Raw genomic sequence first — 22,977 nt, 5'->3', positions numbered from 1 at the left:
ACTAACACTACTTTATTACTAACGTTACATTATCACTAACACTACATTATCACTAACACTACATTATCACTAATATTCCATTATCACTAACATTACATTATCACTGACACTACATTATCACTAATATTCCATTATCACTAACACTACATTATTACTAACACTACATTATCACTAATATTACATTATCACTAATAATCCATTATCACTAACAATACTTTATCACTAACACTACATTATCACTAACATTACATTATCACTGACACAACATTATCACTAACATAACATTATCACTAACACTACATTATCACTAACACTACATTATTACTAACATTACATAATCACTAAAACTACATTATCACTAACACTACATTATTACTAACATTACATTATCACTAACATTACATTATCACTAATATTCAATTATCACTAACATTACATTATCTCTAACACTACATTATCACTAACACTACATCATCACTAACACTGCATTATCACTAACATTACATTATCTCTAACACTACATTATCACTAAAATGATATTATCACTAACACAACATTATCACTAACACTACATGATCACTAACATTACATTATCACTAACATTACATGATCTCTAACACTACACTATCACTAACACTACATTCCCACTAACACTACATTATCACTAACATTACATTATCACTAACACTACATTATCACTAACATTACATTATCACTAACAATACTTTATCACTAACACTACATTATCACTAACATTACATTATCACTAACACAACATTATCACTAACATAACATTCCCACTAACACTACATTATCACTAACATTATAACAGTACATTATCTCTAACACTACATCATCACTAACATTACATTATCACTAATACTACATTATCATTAACATAACATTATCACTAACACAACATTAACAGTAACATTACATTATCAATAACACAACAATATCACTAACACTACATTACCACTAACATTACATTATCACTAACACTACATTATCACTAACATTACATTATCACTAACATTGCATTATCACTAACATTAAATTATCTCTAACATTACATTATTACTCACACTACATTATCACTAACACAACATTATGACCAACACTACATTACCACTAACACTATGACTAACATTACATTATCACTAACACTACATTATCACTAACATTACATTATCACTAACACTACATCATCACTAACACTATCACTAACATTACATTATCAGTAACACTACATTATTACTAACACTACATTATCACTAACACTACATTATTACTAACACTACATTATCACTAACACAACATTATCACTAACACCACATTACCACTAACACTACATTATCACTAACACAACAATATCACTAAAACTACACTACCACTAACACTATATTATCACAACACTACATTATCACTAACACTACATTACCACTAACACTACATTATCACTAACACTACATTATCACTAACATTACAATGCCATTAGCACTACTTTATCACTAACATTGCGTTACCATTAGCACTACTTTATCACTAACATTACATTATCACTAACACTACATAGCATAGCACTCCAGAGCTTGGTGCATATGAGAAATGTGTTCAAATCCGCATTTTTGGGGTTTGACCACATTTTTCTCATTGATGCAACCTGCCCATTATCACTACAGTATCACTAACAATACATTATCACTAACATTAACATTATCTCTAACACTGCATTATCACAAACACTACATTATCACTAACATTACATTATCACTAACACTACATTATCACTAACACAACATTATCACTAACATTACATGATCTCTAACACTACATTATCACTACCATTACATTATCACTAACACTACATTATAACTAACATTACATGATCTCTAACACAACAATATCACTAACACTACATTACCACTAACATTACATTATCACTAACACTACATTTTCACTAACATTACATTATCACTAACATTACATTATCTCTAACATTACATTATTACTAACACTACATTATCACTAACACTACATTACCACTAACACTATGACTAACATTACATTATCACTAACACTACATTATCACTAATATTACATTATCACTAACACTACATTATCACTAACATTACATTATCACTAACACTACATCATCACTAACACTGTCACTAACATTACATTATCAGTAACACTACATTATTACTAACACTACATTATCACTAACCCTACATTATTACTAACACTACATTATCACTAACACAACATTATCACTAACACCACATTACCACTAACACTACATTATCACTAACACAACAATATCACTAAAACTACATTACCACTAACACTATATTATCACAACACTACATTATCACTAACACTACATTATCACTAACACTACACATACTATCACTACATTACCACTAACACTACATTACCACTAACACTACATTATCACTAACACTACATTATCACTAACATTACATTGCCATTAGCACTACTTTATCACTAACATTACGTTACCATTAGCACTACTTTATCACTAACATTACATTATCACTAACACTACAGAGCATAGCACTCCAGGGCTTGGTGCATATGAGAAATGTGTTCAAATCCGCATTTTTGGGGTTTGACCACATTTTTCTCATTGATGCATCCTGCCCATTATCACTACAGTATCACTAACAATACATTATCACTAACATTACATTATCTCTAACACTGTATTATCACAAACACTACATTATCACTAACATTACATTATCACTAACATTACATTATCACTAACACTACATTATCACTTACACAACATTATCACTAACATTACATGATCACTAACACTGCATTATCACTAACATTACATTATCACTAACACTACATTATAACTAACATTACATGATCTCTAACACTGCATTATCACTATCACTACATTATCACTAACACTACGTTATCTCTAACACCACATAATCACTAACACTACATTATCACTAGCATTACATCATCACTAACATTACATTATCGCTAACACTACATTATCGCTAACATTACATCATCACTAACACTACATCATCATTAACATTACATTATCACTAGCATTACATCATCACTAACATAACATTATCACTAACACAACATTACCACTAACATTACATTATCAATAACACAACACTATCACTAACACTACATTACCACTAACATTACATTATCACTAACACTACATTATCACTAACATTACATTATCACTAACATAGCATTATCACTAACATTACATTATCTCCAACATTACATTATTACTAACACTACATTATCACTAACACAACATTATCACCAACACTACATTACCACTAACACTATGACTAACATTACATTATCATTAACACTACATTATCACTAACATTTCATTATCACTAACACTACATCATCACTAACACTGTCACTAACATTACATTATCTGTAACACTACATTATTACTAACACTACATTATCACTAACACTACATTATCACTAACACAACATTATCACTAACACTACATCACCACTAACACTACATTATCACTAACACAACAATATCACTAAAACTACATTAACACTAACACTATATTATCACAATACTACATTATCACTAACACTACATTATCACTAACACTACACATACTATCACTACATAATCACTAACACTACATTACCACTAACACTACATTATCACTAACACTACATTATCACTAACATTACATTGCCATTAGCACTACTTTATCACTAACATTACGTTACCATTAGCACTACTTTATTACTAACATTACATTATCACTAACACTACATAGCATAGCACTCCAGGGCTTGGTGCATATGAGAAATGTGTTCAAATCCGCATTTTTGGGGTTTGACCGCATTTTTCTCATTGATGCCTCCTGCCCATTATCACTACAGTATCACTAACAAAACATTATCACTAACATTAACATTATCTCTAATACTGCATTATCACAAACACTACATTATCACTAACATTACATGATCTCTAACACTACATTATCACTAACATTACATTATCACTAACACTATATTATAACTAACATTACATGATCTCTAACACTGCATTATCACTAACACTACATTATCACTAACACTACATTATCTCTAACACTACATTATCACTAACACTACATTATCACTAATATTACATTATCACTAATAATCCATTATCACTAACAATACTTTATCACTAACACTACATTATCACTAACATTACATTATCACTGACACAACATTATCACTAACATAACATTCCCACTAACACTACATTATCACTAACACTACATTATTACTAACATTACATAATCACTAACACTACATTATCACTAACACAACATTATCACTAACATAACATTCTCACTAAAACTACATTATCACTAACACTACATTATTACTAACATTACATTATGACTAACATTACATTATCACTAATATTAAATTATCACTAACATTACATTATCTCTAACACTACATTATCACTAACACTACATCATCACTAACACTGCATTATCACTAACATTACATTATCTCTAACACTACATTATCACTAAAATGATATTATCACTAACACAACATTATCACTAACACTACATGATCACTAACATTACATGATCTCTAACACTACACTATCAGTAACACTACATTCCCACTAACACTACATTATCACTAACATTACATTATCACTAACACTACATTATCACTAACATTACATTATCACTAACAATACTTTATCACTAACACTACATTATCACTAACATTACATTATCACTAACACAACATTATCACTAACATAACATTCCCACTAACACTACATTATCACTAACATTACATTATCTCTAACACTACATTATCACTAACACTACATCATCACTAACATTACATTATCACTAATACTACATTATCACTAACATAACATTATCACTAAAACAACATTACCACTAACATTACATTATCAATAACACAACAATATCACTAACACTACATTACCACTAACATTACATTATCACTAACACTACATTATCACTAACATTACATTATCACTAACATTGCATTATCACTAACATTACATTATCTCTAACATTACATTATTACTAACACTACATTATCACTAACACAACATTATGACCAACACTACATTACCACTAACACTATGACTAACATTACATTATCACTAACACTACATTATCACTAACATTACATTATCACTAACACTACATCATCACTAACACTATCACTAACATTACATTATCAGTAACACTACATTATTACTAACACTACATTATCACTAACACTACATTATTACTAACACTACATTATCACTAACACAACATTATCACTAACACCACATTACCACTAACACTACATTATCACTAACACAACAATATCACTAAAACGACATTACCACTAACACTATATTATCACAACACTACATTATCACTAACACTACATTATCACTAACACTACATTATCACTAACATTACAATGCCATTAGCACTACTTTATCACTAACATTACATTATCACTAACACTACATAGCATAGCACTCCAGGGCTTGGTGCATATGAGAAATGTGTTCAAATCTGCATTTTTGGGGTTTGACCACATTTTTCTCGTTGATGCATCCTGCCCATTATCACTACAGTATCACTAACAATACATTATCACTAACATTAACATTATCTCTAACACTGCATTATCACAAACACTACATTATCACTAACATTACATTATCACTAACATTACATTATCACTAACACTACATTATCACTAACACAACATTATCACTAACATTACATGATCTCTAACACTACATTATCACTAACATTACATTATCACTAACACTACATTATAACTAACATTCCATGATCTCTAACACTGCATTATCACTAACACTACATTATCACTAACATTACATCATCAGTAACATTACATTATCACTAACACTACATTATCACTAACATTACATCATCACTAACACTACATCATAACTAACATTACATTATCACTAACATTACATCATCACTAACACTACATCATCACTAACATTACATTATCACTAACATTACATCATCACTAACACAACATCATCACTAACATTACATTATCACTAACATTACATCATCACTAACATTACATTATCACTAACACTACATTATCACTAACACAACATTACCACTAACATTACGTTATCAATAACACAACAATATCACTAACACTACATTACCACTAACATTACATTATCACTAACACTACATTTTCATTAACATTACATTATCATTAACATTACATTATTACTAACACTACATTATCACTAACACTACATTACCACTAACACTATGACTAACATTACATTATCACTAACACTACATTATCACTAACATTACATTATCACTAACACTACATTATCACTAACATTACGTTATCACTAACACTACATAGTCACTAACACTGTCACTGACATTACATTATCAGTAACACTACATTATTACTAACACTACATTATCACTAACACTACATTATTACTAACACTACATTATCACTAACACAACATTATCACTAACACCACATTACCACTAACACTACATTATCACTAACACAACAATATCACTAAAACTACATTACCACTAACACTATATTATCACAACACTACATTATCACTAATACTACATTATCACTAACACTACACATACTATCACTACATTACCACTAACACTACATTACCACTAACACTACATTATCACTAACACTACATTATCACTAACATTACATTGCCATTAGCACTACTTTATCACTAACATTACGTTACCATTAGCACTACTTTATCACTAACATTACATTATCACTAACACTACATAGCATAGCACTCCAGGGCTTGGTGCATATGAGAAATGTGTTCAAATCCGCATTTTTGGGGTTTGACCACATTTTTCTCATTGATGCATCCTGCCCATTATCACTACAGTATCACTAACAATACATTATCACTAACATTACATTATCTCTAACACTGCATTATCACAAACACTACATTATCACTAACATTACATTATCACTAACATTACATTATCACTAACACTACATTATCACTTACACAACATTATCACTAACATTACATGATCTCTAACACTGCATTCTCAGTAACATTACATTATCACTAACATTACATTATCACTAACACTACATTATAACTAACATTACATCATCTCTAACACTGCATTATCACTAACACTACATTATCACTAACACTACATTATCTCTAACACTACATTATCACTAACACTACATTATCACTAACATTACATCATCGCCAACATTACATTATCGCTAACACTACATTATCGCTAACATTACATCATCACTAACACTACATCATCACTAACATTACATTATCACTAACATTACATCATCACTAACATAACATTATCACTAACACAACATTACCACTAACATTACATTATCAATAACAGAACACTATCACTAACACTACATTACCACTAACATTACATTATCACTAACACTACATTATCACTAACATTACATTATCGCTAACCTTGCATTATCAATAGCATTACATTATCTCTAACATTACATTATTACTAACACTACATTATCACTAACACAACATTATCACCAACACTACATTACCACTAACACTATGACTAACATTACATTATCACTAACACTACATTATCACTAACATTACATTATCACTAACACTACATCATCACTAACACTGTCACTAACATTACATTATCAGTAACACTACATTATTACTAACACTACATTATCACTAACACAACATTATCACTAACACTACATCACCACTAACACTACATTATCACTAACACAACAATATCACTAAAACTACATTACCACTAACACTATATTATCACAATACTACATTATCACTAACACTACATTATCACTAACACTACACATACTATCACTACATTATCACTAACACTACATTACCACTAACACTACATTATCACTAACACTACATTATCACTAACATTACATTGCCATTAGCACTACTTTATCTCTAACATTACGTTACCATTAGCACTACTTTATTACTAACATTACATTATCACTAACACTACATAGCATAGCACTCCAGGGCTTGGTGCATATGAGAAATGTGTTCAAATCCGCATTTTTGGGGTTTGACCACATTTTTCTCATTGATGCATCCTGCCCATTATCACTACAGTATCACTAACAAAACATTTTCACTAACATTAACATTATCTCTAACACTGCATTATCACAAACACTACATTATCACTAACATTACATTATCACTAACACTACATTATCACTAATATTACATCATCACTAACATTACATTATCACTAACATTACATCATCACTAACACTACATCATCACTAACATTACATTATCACTAACATTACATGATCTCTAACACTACATTATCACTAACATTACATTATCACTAACACTATATTATAACTAACATTACATGATCTCTAACACTGCATTATCACTAACACTACATTATCACTAACACTACATTATCTCTATCACTACATTATCACTAACACTACATTATCACTAACACTACATTATCACTAACATTACATTGCCATTAGCACTACTTTATCACTAACATTACGTTACCATTAGCACTACTTTATCACTAACATTACATTATCACTAACACTACAGAGCATAGCACTCCAGGGCTTGGTGCATATGAGAAATGTGTTCAAATCCGCATTTTTGGGGTTTGACCACATTTTTCTCATTGATGCATCCTGCCCATTATCACTACAGTATCACTAACAATACATTATCACTAACATTACATTATCTCTAACACTGTATTATCACAAACACTACATTATCACTAACATTACATTATCACTAACATTACATTATCACTAACACTACATTATCACTTACACAACATTATCACTAACATTACATGATCACTAACACTGCATTATCACTAACATTACATTATCACTAACACTACATTATAACTAACATTACATGATCTCTAACACTGCATTATCACTATCACTACATTATCACTAACACTACGTTATCTCTAACACCACATAATCACTAACACTACATTATCACTAGCATTACATCATCACTAACATTACATTATCGCTAACACTACATTATCGCTAACATTACATCATCACTAACACTACATCATCATTAACATTACATTATCACTAGCATTACATCATCACTAACATAACATTATCACTAACACAACATTACCACTAACATTACATTATCAATAACACAACACTATCACTAACACTACATTACCACTAACATTACATTATCACTAACACTACATTATCACTAACATTACATTATCACTAACATAGCATTATCACTAACATTACATTATCTCCAACATTACATTATTACTAACACTACATTATCACTAACACAACATTATCACCAACACTACATTACCACTAACACTATGACTAACATTACATTATCATTAACACTACATTATCACTAACATTTCATTATCACTAACACTACATCATCACTAACACTGTCACTAACATTACATTATCTGTAACACTACATTATTACTAACACTACATTATCACTAACACTACATTATCACTAACACAACATTATCACTAACACTACATCACCACTAACACTACATTATCACTAACACAACAATATCACTAAAACTACATTAACACTAACACTATATTATCACAATACTACATTATCACTAACACTACATTATCACTAACACTACACATACTATCACTACATAATCACTAACACTACATTACCACTAACACTACATTATCACTAACACTACATTATCACTAACATTACATTGCCATTAGCACTACTTTATCACTAACATTACGTTACCATTAGCACTACTTTATTACTAACATTACATTATCACTAACACTACATAGCATAGCACTCCAGGGCTTGGTGCATATGAGAAATGTGTTCAAATCCGCATTTTTGGGGTTTGACCGCATTTTTCTCATTGATGCCTCCTGCCCATTATCACTACAGTATCACTAACAAAACATTATCACTAACATTAACATTATCTCTAATACTGCATTATCACAAACACTACATTATCACTAACATTACATGATCTCTAACACTACATTATCACTAACATTACATTATCACTAACACTATATTATAACTAACATTACATGATCTCTAACACTGCATTATCACTAACACTACATTATCACTAACACTACATTATCTCTAACACTACATTATCACTAACACTACATTATCACTAATATTACATTATCACTAATAATCCATTATCACTAACAATACTTTATCACTAACACTACATTATCACTAACATTACATTATCACTGACACAACATTATCACTAACATAACATTCCCACTAACACTACATTATCACTAACACTACATTATTACTAACATTACATAATCACTAACACTACATTATCACTAACACAACATTATCACTAACATAACATTCTCACTAAAACTACATTATCACTAACACTACATTATTACTAACATTACATTATGACTAACATTACATTATCACTAATATTAAATTATCACTAACATTACATTATCTCTAACACTACATTATCACTAACACTACATCATCACTAACACTGCATTATCACTAACATTACATTATCTCTAACACTACATTATCACTAAAATGATATTATCACTAACACAACATTATCACTAACACTACATGATCACTAACATTACATGATCTCTAACACTACACTATCAGTAACACTACATTCCCACTAACACTACATTATCACTAACATTACATTATCACTAACACTACATTATCACTAACATTACATTATCACTAACAATACTTTATCACTAACACTACATTATCACTAACATTACATTATCACTAACACAACATTATCACTAACATAACATTCCCACTAACACTACATTATCACTAACATTACATTATCTCTAACACTACATTATCACTAACACTACATCATCACTAACATTACATTATCACTAATACTACATTATCACTAACATAACATTATCACTAAAACAACATTACCACTAACATTACATTATCAATAACACAACAATATCACTAACACTACATTACCACTAACATTACATTATCACTAACACTACATTATCACTAACATTACATTATCACTAACATTGCATTATCACTAACATTACATTATCTCTAACATTACATTATTACTAACACTACATTATCACTAACACAACATTATGACCAACACTACATTACCACTAACACTATGACTAACATTACATTATCACTAACACTACATTATCACTAACATTACATTATCACTAACACTACATCATCACTAACACTATCACTAACATTACATTATCAGTAACACTACATTATTACTAACACTACATTATCACTAACACTACATTATTACTAACACTACATTATCACTAACACAACATTATCACTAACACCACATTACCACTAACACTACATTATCACTAACACAACAATATCACTAAAACGACATTACCACTAACACTATATTATCACAACACTACATTATCACTAACACTACATTATCACTAACACTACATTATCACTAACATTACAATGCCATTAGCACTACTTTATCACTAACATTACATTATCACTAACACTACATAGCATAGCACTCCAGGGCTTGGTGCATATGAGAAATGTGTTCAAATCTGCATTTTTGGGGTTTGACCACATTTTTCTCGTTGATGCATCCTGCCCATTATCACTACAGTATCACTAACAATACATTATCACTAACATTAACATTATCTCTAACACTGCATTATCACAAACACTACATTATCACTAACATTACATTATCACTAACATTACATTATCACTAACACTACATTATCACTAACACAACATTATCACTAACATTACATGATCTCTAACACTACATTATCACTAACATTACATTATCACTAACACTACATTATAACTAACATTCCATGATCTCTAACACTGCATTATCACTAACACTACATTATCACTAACATTACATCATCAGTAACATTACATTATCACTAACACTACATTATCACTAACATTACATCATCACTAACACTACATCATAACTAACATTACATTATCACTAACATTACATCATCACTAACACTACATCATCACTAACATTACATTATCACTAACATTACATCATCACTAACACAACATCATCACTAACATTACATTATCACTAACATTACATCATCACTAACATTACATTATCACTAACACTACATTATCACTAACACAACATTACCACTAACATTACGTTATCAATAACACAACAATATCACTAACACTACATTACCACTAACATTACATTATCACTAACACTACATTTTCATTAACATTACATTATCATTAACATTACATTATTACTAACACTACATTATCACTAACACTACATTACCACTAACACTATGACTAACATTACATTATCACTAACACTACATTATCACTAACATTACATTATCACTAACACTACATTATCACTAACATTACGTTATCACTAACACTACATAGTCACTAACACTGTCACTGACATTACATTATCAGTAACACTACATTATTACTAACACTACATTATCACTAACACTACATTATTACTAACACTACATTATCACTAACACAACATTATCACTAACACCACATTACCACTAACACTACATTATCACTAACACAACAATATCACTAAAACTACATTACCACTAACACTATATTATCACAACACTACATTATCACTAATACTACATTATCACTAACACTACACATACTATCACTACATTACCACTAACACTACATTACCACTAACACTACATTATCACTAACACTACATTATCACTAACATTACATTGCCATTAGCACTACTTTATCACTAACATTACGTTACCATTAGCACTACTTTATCACTAACATTACATTATCACTAACACTACATAGCATAGCACTCCAGGGCTTGGTGCATATGAGAAATGTGTTCAAATCCGCATTTTTGGGGTTTGACCACATTTTTCTCATTGATGCATCCTGCCCATTATCACTACAGTATCACTAACAATACATTATCACTAACATTACATTATCTCTAACACTGCATTATCACAAACACTACATTATCACTAACATTACATTATCACTAACATTACATTATCACTAACACTACATTATCACTTACACAACATTATCACTAACATTACATGATCTCTAACACTGCATTCTCAGTAACATTACATTATCACTAACATTACATTATCACTAACACTACATTATAACTAACATTACATCATCTCTAACACTGCATTATCACTAACACTACATTATCACTAACACTACATTATCTCTAACACTACATTATCACTAACACTACATTATCACTAACATTACATCATCGCCAACATTACATTATCGCTAACACTACATTATCGCTAACATTACATCATCACTAACACTACATCATCACTAACATTACATTATCACTAACATTACATCATCACTAACATAACATTATCACTAACACAACATTACCACTAACATTACATTATCAATAACAGAACACTATCACTAACACTACATTACCACTAACATTACATTATCACTAACACTACATTATCACTAACATTACATTATCGCTAACCTTGCATTATCAATAGCATTACATTATCTCTAACATTACATTATTACTAACACTACATTATCACTAACACAACATTATCACCAACACTACATTACCACTAACACTATGACTAACATTACATTATCACTAACACTACATTATCACTAACATTACATTATCACTAACACTACATCATCACTAACACTGTCACTAACATTACATTATCAGTAACACTACATTATTACTAACACTACATTATCACTAACACAACATTATCACTAACACTACATCACCACTAACACTACATTATCACTAACACAACAATATCACTAAAACTACATTACCACTAACACTATATTATCACAATACTACATTATCACTAACACTACATTATCACTAACACTACACATACTATCACTACATTATCACTAACACTACATTACCACTAACACTACATTATCACTAACACTACATTATCACTAACATTACATTGCCATTAGCACTACTTTATCTCTAACATTACGTTACCATTAGCACTACTTTATTACTAACATTACATTATCACTAACACTACATAGCATAGCACTCCAGGGCTTGGTGCATATGAGAAATGTGTTCAAATCCGCATTTTTGGGGTTTGACCACATTTTTCTCATTGATGCATCCTGCCCATTATCACTACAGTATCACTAACAAAACATTTTCACTAACATTAACATTATCTCTAACACTGCATTATCACAAACACTACATTATCACTAACATTACATTATCACTAACACTACATTATCACTAATATTACATCATCACTAACATTACATTATCACTAACATTACATCATCACTAACACTACATCATCACTAACATTACATTATCACTAACATTACATGATCTCTAACACTACATTATCACTAACATTACATTATCACTAACACTATATTATAACTAACATTACATGATCTCTAACACTGCATTATCACTAACACTACATTATCACTAACACTACATTATCTCTATCACTACATTATCACTAACACTACATTATCACTAATATTACATCATCACTAACATTACATTATCACTAACATTACATCATCACTAACACTACATCATCACTAACACTACATCATCACTAACATTACATTATCACTAACATTACATCATCACTAACACTACATCATCACTAACATTACATTATCACTAACATTACATCATCACTAACACAACATCATCACTAACATTACATTATCACCAACATTACATTATCACTAACATTACATCATCACTAACACTACATCATCACTAACACAACATTATCACTAACATTACATGATCTCTAACACTACATGATCACTAACATTACATTATCACAACACTACATTATCACTAACACTACATTATCACTAACACAACATTATCACTAACATTACATGATCTCTAACACTACATTATCACTAACACTACATTTTCTCTAACACTACATTATCACTAACATTACATTATCACTAACATTACATCATCACTAACACGACATCATCACTAACATTACATCATCACTAACACTACATCATCACTAACACTACATCATCACTAACACTACATCATCACTAACACAACATTATCACTAACATTACATGATCTCTAAAACTGCATTATCATCACTAACACTACATTATCTCTACCACTACATTATCACTAACACTACATTATCACTAACATTACATCATCACTAACATTACATTATCACTAACATTACATCATCACTAACACTACATTATCACTAACATTACATTATCACTAACATTACATCATCACTAACACTACATCATCACTAACATTACATCATCACTAACATTACATCATCACCAACATTACATTATCACTAACATTACATCATCACTAACACGACATCATCACTAACACGACATCATCACTAACATTACATTATCACTAACATTACATCATCACTAACACATTATCACTAACACAACATTACCACTAACACTACATCATCACTAACATTACATTATCACTAACACTACAGATTGTAAGCTTGCAAGCAGGGCCCTCTTACCTCTATGTCTGTCTGTTATTACCCTGTTTTGTTCTATCAATGTTTCCAATTGTAAAGCGCAACGGAATATGCTGCGCTATATAAGAAACTGTTAATAAAATAATAAATAAAAAATATTTACATGACTACTGTATTTGTGAGTCTGTAGGTCCAGCTGGAAGGACACAGGGCAGGAACTGTACAACCAACTATCTCTTTAGGGTCACGTTTCACTTTTTTCTGCCTGAATGTGTTTTTTTTATTATTACACTGTTGGGAGTATTGCAAAAGGCACCCGTCGTAAGTTCAGGCTGATGTCTGGTTTCCACCACTTTCGAGCATATAGGAAAATTGTTTTTTGCGCAAGAAAAATTCTGCGTTGCCCCCCGTCCTCTATACCAGAAACATCCCCTAAATGTGCTTGTCCCACCTCTTAAATCTCATTTTACATTTTCCCTCTTCCCAAAGTAAGTAATGATTAAATAAATAAACATATATTACTTCTCTACCGAACCAATAACACATTCATCTACTTGTACTGTACTTTGCCAACACAAAAGATAATACGAACAGTTAACAAAGAAACTGCAACATACTAATAACATGTACAAGTGTACCCTTCTGTCTCAGTGACGTCCAGGTGAACGTTTACAATCAACGAACTATACGATCTTCTGCGAACGTCATGGGACTCATCAGAGGAGCCGTAGAACCAGGTGAGAGCATTATCATTTGGAAAAACAGGGATATTGAGATATATAATTTTATTCTATATAACAATTAGACAGTACATATAGGCCCATATTCAATTTGAGCTGAGCCGCGATACTTTTTTGCCTCCCGGACTTTTCGCCTACATCGCGTGTTTTGCAGGCGGAAAAGTATTGCGCGCGTGCCCGCGTATCCCCGCATTCAATTTGAAAGTAGGTGAAAACGGGACCCGGCGAAACTTAAACAAGAGGAAAGTACTGTCAGATTTGGGGAAATTAGCCTGACATCCCCCAAAAGATGCTCTGACATGGGGGTTAGGTCTGGTACCCCCGATTTGGCTTGCTGAAGGTATTTGGTGTTTTTAAACGGGCTCAATAGTTGCTAAATAGCGTTTTTGTATAAGTGGTGAAGAATAGTATTCAGGAGGGTTTTCTGCAGAAAATAACTTATCCCAGCAAATTTTGGGTACTTGAAAATGGGGGTCAGCATATTTTAAAGTTGCTAAAGTTAAGTTGAAAAAATCGTGAAAAATCCACCTGCCGCAAGCACCTGCAATGAAAAAAACACCTGGGGCATGCTTGGGGACCCCCCCAGAGTCAAGTTCGCTAGTTTTTATCTTCGTCCGCCAACTTTTTTTTTTTCCGCCCCCAAAATCAAAGTGATTTTTGGGGTGTTCTTAACTATTTTTTTTTTATTTTTTTGACGCAGTTTACCTTTGGGTGACTGTCTGAAGGCTGCACGGGGGTACCCAAAACGTTGCACCCCAAAACCCCAATTCTGCACTTTTTTCCGCCTGCTATTCATAGGCAATTTTATTTTGCAATGAGGCGGAAAGTCTTCCAAATTGAATATGGAGTAAAATCAAAACAGGCTAAAATTACGTAATCGGCGAAAAGTTTCCGCCAAAAACACGCGAAAATGGCTTTTCGCTCCAAATTGAATACGGGCCTTAGAGAGAAGCTGGATTTTACAAAGTGCCACCATTTATACGCTAATGTCTCACACGTCAAGCTGACACTTTTTTGCTTGATTTAAAGAAGTGCTTTAGATAGGGCAATACGACAGCAATTTGCACAGATTATAATATAGAAGTTACCGTTAGTAATGGCTGTCAATTATATAAAAAATTCTAAAACAATAAAATATTAAGTTTAAAGATGGATGGACGAATCCATATCTGCCTCTGTACAAATACTCCCGCTCCCAGGAAAACACAAGTATGCCTAGGCGGGAGTCTCGGTTACTTACTGGGTGATGTGGCTCTGAGCTAGACAGCATGAGATGAAATAGAACTTAGGGCATCATTCAGTACGGATGGTGAGTGCAACTACGGATGCAGATAGAGCGATTGTTTGCCATCGCGCATGCCTATAAGCCGCACTGTGCACGCGCTGCCATCGCACTGCGACTACAGGCGCACAGAGGAACCCATCGCAAAGTGAGTGACAGGCCGTCAGCATTTGGGGGTGGTAACGGGGGAGTGGTCAGAAGAACGCAGGCATGCCTGTCCATTTCAACGCTGCGATTGCATAGACGCGTGCAAGGAGACATGCTGCGTGAGTAGCCGAGCTGCGTCGATGGTACCGATGTTTACGCACAAGAGCGACATTGGATGGATCATGAGGAGGCGTCTTTATGCCGGCTGAGCTTGGGCCCGCATTAGCTTATTTTAGCAGCTGCGCTCCATGCAAATTCACAGCTGCGATCACGATCTGTACGGAGGGCCTGATTCAACAAGGAAAGCAGTTGCTTTTATGCATGCAATCGGACGATTGTTGCGTACTGGGCATGCATCGCAGTGCGAGAACCAGGCACTGCGATCGGGACTGTGATTGCAGAGGCTACTTAGACCCATAGCTGAGTGATTGACAGGAAGTGCCGTTTGTGGGTGGGGTGGGGTTTCAACGTGCATAAATTAGCCACTGCGATGCCGTACGCAGCCTGAGGCCTCATAGCGTGCGCTGAAGATAGCAGTTTCTGAGTGAGGTCTGACCTGCCTTAACTGTGTGTATGGGTCTGATGGTACTCGTTTGTACCAATGTTTTTGCTGTCTTGCTAGCCTTTACGGATGTGCGTGTAAGGTACAGAGGGCGTCCTCATGTAGTGCTGCGGCGGCATTGCGATCACAATGGATTAGCATACAATCGCAGTGAATTGCGTGTGTACGCAATATTGCATACGGTAATGAATCAGTCCCATAGTGCATTGAGAGCAGCCATTATAGATATAAGTGTGCGCTGAATGATCAGGTGAGAGCAGCCATTATAGATATAAGTGTGCGCTGAATGATCAGGTGAGAGCAGCCATTATAGATATAAGTGTGCGCTGAATGATCATGTGAGAGCAGCCATTATAGATATAAGTGTGCGCTGAATGATCATGTGAGAGCAGCCATTATTGATATAAGTGTGCGCTGAATGATCAGGTGAGAGCAGCCATTATAGATATAAGTGTGCGCTGAATGATCATGTGAGAGCAGCCATTATAGATATAAGTGTGCGCTGAATGATCATGTGAGAGCAGCCATTATAGATATAAGTGTGCGCTGAATGATCAGGTGAGAGCAGCCATTAGAGATATAAGTGTGCGCTGAATGATCAGGTGAGAGCAGCCATTATTGATATAAGTGTGCGCTGAATGATCAGGTGAGAGCAGCCATTATAGATATAAGTGTGCGCTGAATGATCAGGTGAGAGCAGCCATTATAGATATAAGTGTGCGCTGAATGATCATGTGAGAGCAGCCATTATAGATATAAGTGTGCGCTGAATGATCTTGTGAGAGCAGCCATTATAGATATAAGTGTGCGCTGAATGATCAGGTGAGAGCAGCCATTATAGATATAAGTGTGCGCTGAATGATCAGGTGAGAGCAGCCATTATAGATATAAGTGTGCGCTGAACGGTCAGGTGAGAGCAGCCATTATAGATATAAGTGTGCGCTGAATGGTCAGGTGAGAGCAGCCATTATAGATAAAAGTGTGCGCTGAATGATCAGGTGAGAGCAGCCATTATAGATATAAGTGTGCGCTGAATGATCAGGTGAGAGCAGCCATTATAGATATAAGTGTGCGCTGAACGATTAGGTGAGAGCAGCCATTATAGATATAAGTGTGCGCTGGATGATCAGGTGAGAGCAGCCATTATATATATGTGTGCGCTGAATGAACAGGTGAGAGCAGCCATTAGAGATATAAGTGTGCGCTGAATGATCAGTTGAGAGCAGCCATTATAGATATAAGTGTGCTCGGAATGATCAGGTGAGAGCAGCCATTATAGATATAAGTGTGCACGGAATGATCAGGTGAGAGCAGCCATTATAGATATAAGTGTGCGCGGAATGATCAGGTGAGAGCAGCCATTATAGATATAAGTGTGCGCTGAACGATCAGGTGAGAGCAGCCATTAGAGATATAAGTGTGCGCTGAACGATCAGGTGAGAGCAGCCATTAGAGATATAAGTGTGCGCTGAACGATCAGGTGAGAGCAGCCATTAGAGATATAAGTCTGCGCTGAACGATCAGGTGAGAGCAGCCATTATAGATATAAGTGTGCGCTGAACGATCAGGTGAGAGCAGCCATTATAGATATAAGTGTGCGCTGAACGATCAGGTGAGAGTAGCCATTATAGATATAAGTGTGCGCTGAACGATCAGGTGAGAGCAGCCATTATAGATATAAGTGTGCGCTGAACGATCAGGTGAGAGCAGCCATTATAGATATAAGTCTGCGCTGAACGATCAGGTGAGAGCAGCCATTATAGATATAAGTGTGCGCTGAACGATCAGGTGAGAGCAGCCATTATAGAAATAAGTGTGCGCTGAACGATCAGGTGAGAGTAGCCATTATAGATATAAGTGTGCGCTGAACGATCAGGTGAGAGCAGCCATTATAGATAAAAGTGTGCGCTGAACGATCAGGTGAGAGCAGCCATTATAGATATAAGTGTGCGCTGAACGATCAGGTGAGAGTAGCCATTATAGATATAAGTGTGCGCTGAACGATCAGGTGAGAGCAGCCATTATAGATATAAGTGTGCGCTGAATGGTCAGGTGAGAGCAGCCATTATAGATAAAAGTGTGCGCTGAATGATCAGGTGAGAGCAGCCATTATAGATATAAGTGTGCGCTGAATGATCAGGTGAGAGCAGCCATTATAGATATAAGTGTGCGCTGAATGGTCAGATGAGAGCAGCCATTATAGATATGTGTGCGCTGAATGATCAGGTGAGAGCAGCCATTATAGATATGTGTGCGCTGAATGATCAGGTGAGAGCAGCCATTATAGATATATGTGTGCGCTGAACGATCAGTTGAGAGCAGCCATTATAGATATAAGTGTGCGCTGAACGATCAGGTGAGAGCAGCCATTAGAGATATAAGTGTGCGCTGAACGATCAGGTGAGAGGTTCCATTATAGATATGTGTGCGCTGAACGATCAGGTGAGAACAGCCATTAGAGATATAAGAGTGCGCTGAACGATCAGGTGAGAGCAGCCATTATAGATATGTGTGCGCTGAACGATCAGGTGAGAGCAGCCATTATAGATATAAATATGCGCTGAACGATCAGGTGAGAGCAGCCATTAGAGATTTAAGCGTGCGCTGAACGATCAGGTGAGAGCAGCCATTAGAGATATAAGTGTGCGCTGAATGGTCAGGTGAGAGCAGCCATTAGAGATATAAGTGTGCGCTGAACGATCAGGTGAGAGCAGCCATTATAGATATAAGTGTGCGCTGAACGATCAGGTGAGAGCAGCCATTATAGATATAAGTGTGCGCTGAACGATCAGGTGAGAGCAGCCATTATAGATATAAGTATGCGCTGAACGATCAGGTGAGAGCAGCCATTATAGATATAAGTGTGCGCTGAACGATCAGGTGAGAGCAGCCATTATAGATATAAGTGTGCGCTGAATGATCAGATGAGAGCAGCCATTATAGATATAAGTGTGCGCTGAGTGATCAGGTGAGAGCAGCCATTTTAGATATAAGTGTGCGCTGAGTGATCAGGTGAGAGCAGCCATTATAGATATAAGTGTGCGCTGAGTGATCAGGTGAGAGCAGCCATTATAGATATAAGTGTGCGCTGAATGATCAGGTGAGAGCAGCCATTATAGATATAAGTGTGCGCTGAACGATCAGGTGAGAGCAGCCATTATAGATATAAGTGTGCGCTGAACGATCAGGTGAGAGCAGCCATTATAGATATAAGTGTGCGCTGAACGATCAGGTGAGAGTAGCCATTATAGATATAAGTGTGCGCTGAACGATCAGGTGAGAGCAGCCATTATAGATATAAGTGTGCGCTGAACGATCAGGTGAGAGCAGCCATTATAGATATAAGTCTGCGCTGAACGATCAGGTGAGAGCAGCCATTATAGATATAAGTGTGCGCTGAACGATCAGGTGAGAGCAGCCATTATAGAAATAAGTGTGCGCTGAACGATCAGGTGAGAGTAGCCATTATAGATATAAGTGTGCGCTGAACGATCAGGTGAGAGCAGCCATTATAGATAAAAGTGTGCGCTGAACGATCAGGTGAGAGCAGCCATTATAGATATAAGTGTGCGCTGAACGATCAGGTGAGAGTAGCCATTATAGATATAAGTGTGCGCTGAACGATCAGGTGAGAGCAGCCATTATAGATATAAGTGTGCGCTGAATGGTCAGGTGAGAGCAGCCATTATAGTTAAAAGTGTGCGCTGAATGATCAGGTGAGAGCAGCCATTATAGATATAAGTGTGCGCTGAATGATCAGGTGAGAGCAGCCATTATAGATATAAGTGTGCGCTGAATGGTCAGATGAGAGCAGCCATTATAGATATGTGTGCGCTGAATGATCAGGTGAGAGCAGCCATTATAGATATGTGTGCGCTGAATGATCAGGTGAGAGCAGCCATTATAGATATATGTGTGCGCTGAACGATCAGTTGAGAGCAGCCATTATAGATATAAGTGTGCGCTGAACGATCAGGTGAGAGCAGCCATTAGAGATATAAGTGTGCGCTGAACGATCAGGTGAGAGGTTCCATTATAGATATGTGTGCGCTGAACGATCAGGTGAGAACAGCCATTAGAGATATAAGAGTGCGCTGAACGATCAGGTGAGAGCAGCCATTATAGATATGTGTGCGCTGAACGATCAGGTGAGAGCAGCCATTATAGATATAAATATGCGCTGAACGATCAGGTGAGAGCAGCCATTAGAGATTTAAGCGTGCGCTGAACGATCAGGTGAGAGCAGCCATTAGAGATATAAGTGTGCGCTGAATGGTCAGGTGAGAGCAGCCATTAGAGATATAAGTGTGCGCTGAACGATCAGGTGAGAGCAGCCATTATAGATATAAGTGTGCGCTGAACGATCAGGTGAGAGCAGCCATTATAGATATAAGTGTGCGCTGAACGATCAGGTGAGAGCAGCCATTATAGATATAAGTATGCGCTGAACGATCAGGTGAGAGCAGCCATTATAGATATAAGTGTGCGCTGAACGA

General features: G+C 34.4%; 1 protein-coding gene across 1 annotated transcript in view; it reads left to right on the top strand.

Moving 5' to 3' along the window:
- Positions 1-22,977, top strand: part of LOC148533777 (aminopeptidase NAALADL1-like) — an 85,520-nt gene that overhangs the window by 21,189 nt on the left and 41,354 nt on the right. The window contains exon 8 of the mRNA XM_088467356.1: positions 16,402-16,487. Within this exon, the coding sequence (XP_088323482.1) occupies positions 16,402-16,487 (86 nt within the window). The remainder of the gene's footprint in view (positions 1-16,401; positions 16,488-22,977) is intronic.

This window comes from Taudactylus pleione, unplaced genomic scaffold (genome assembly GCF_031769625.1).
Source record: "Taudactylus pleione unplaced genomic scaffold, aTauple2 ptg000070l, whole genome shotgun sequence".
NCBI lineage: Eukaryota > Metazoa > Chordata > Amphibia > Anura > Myobatrachidae > Taudactylus > Taudactylus pleione.
This window is presented reverse-complemented; position numbering and strand designations above follow the sequence as displayed.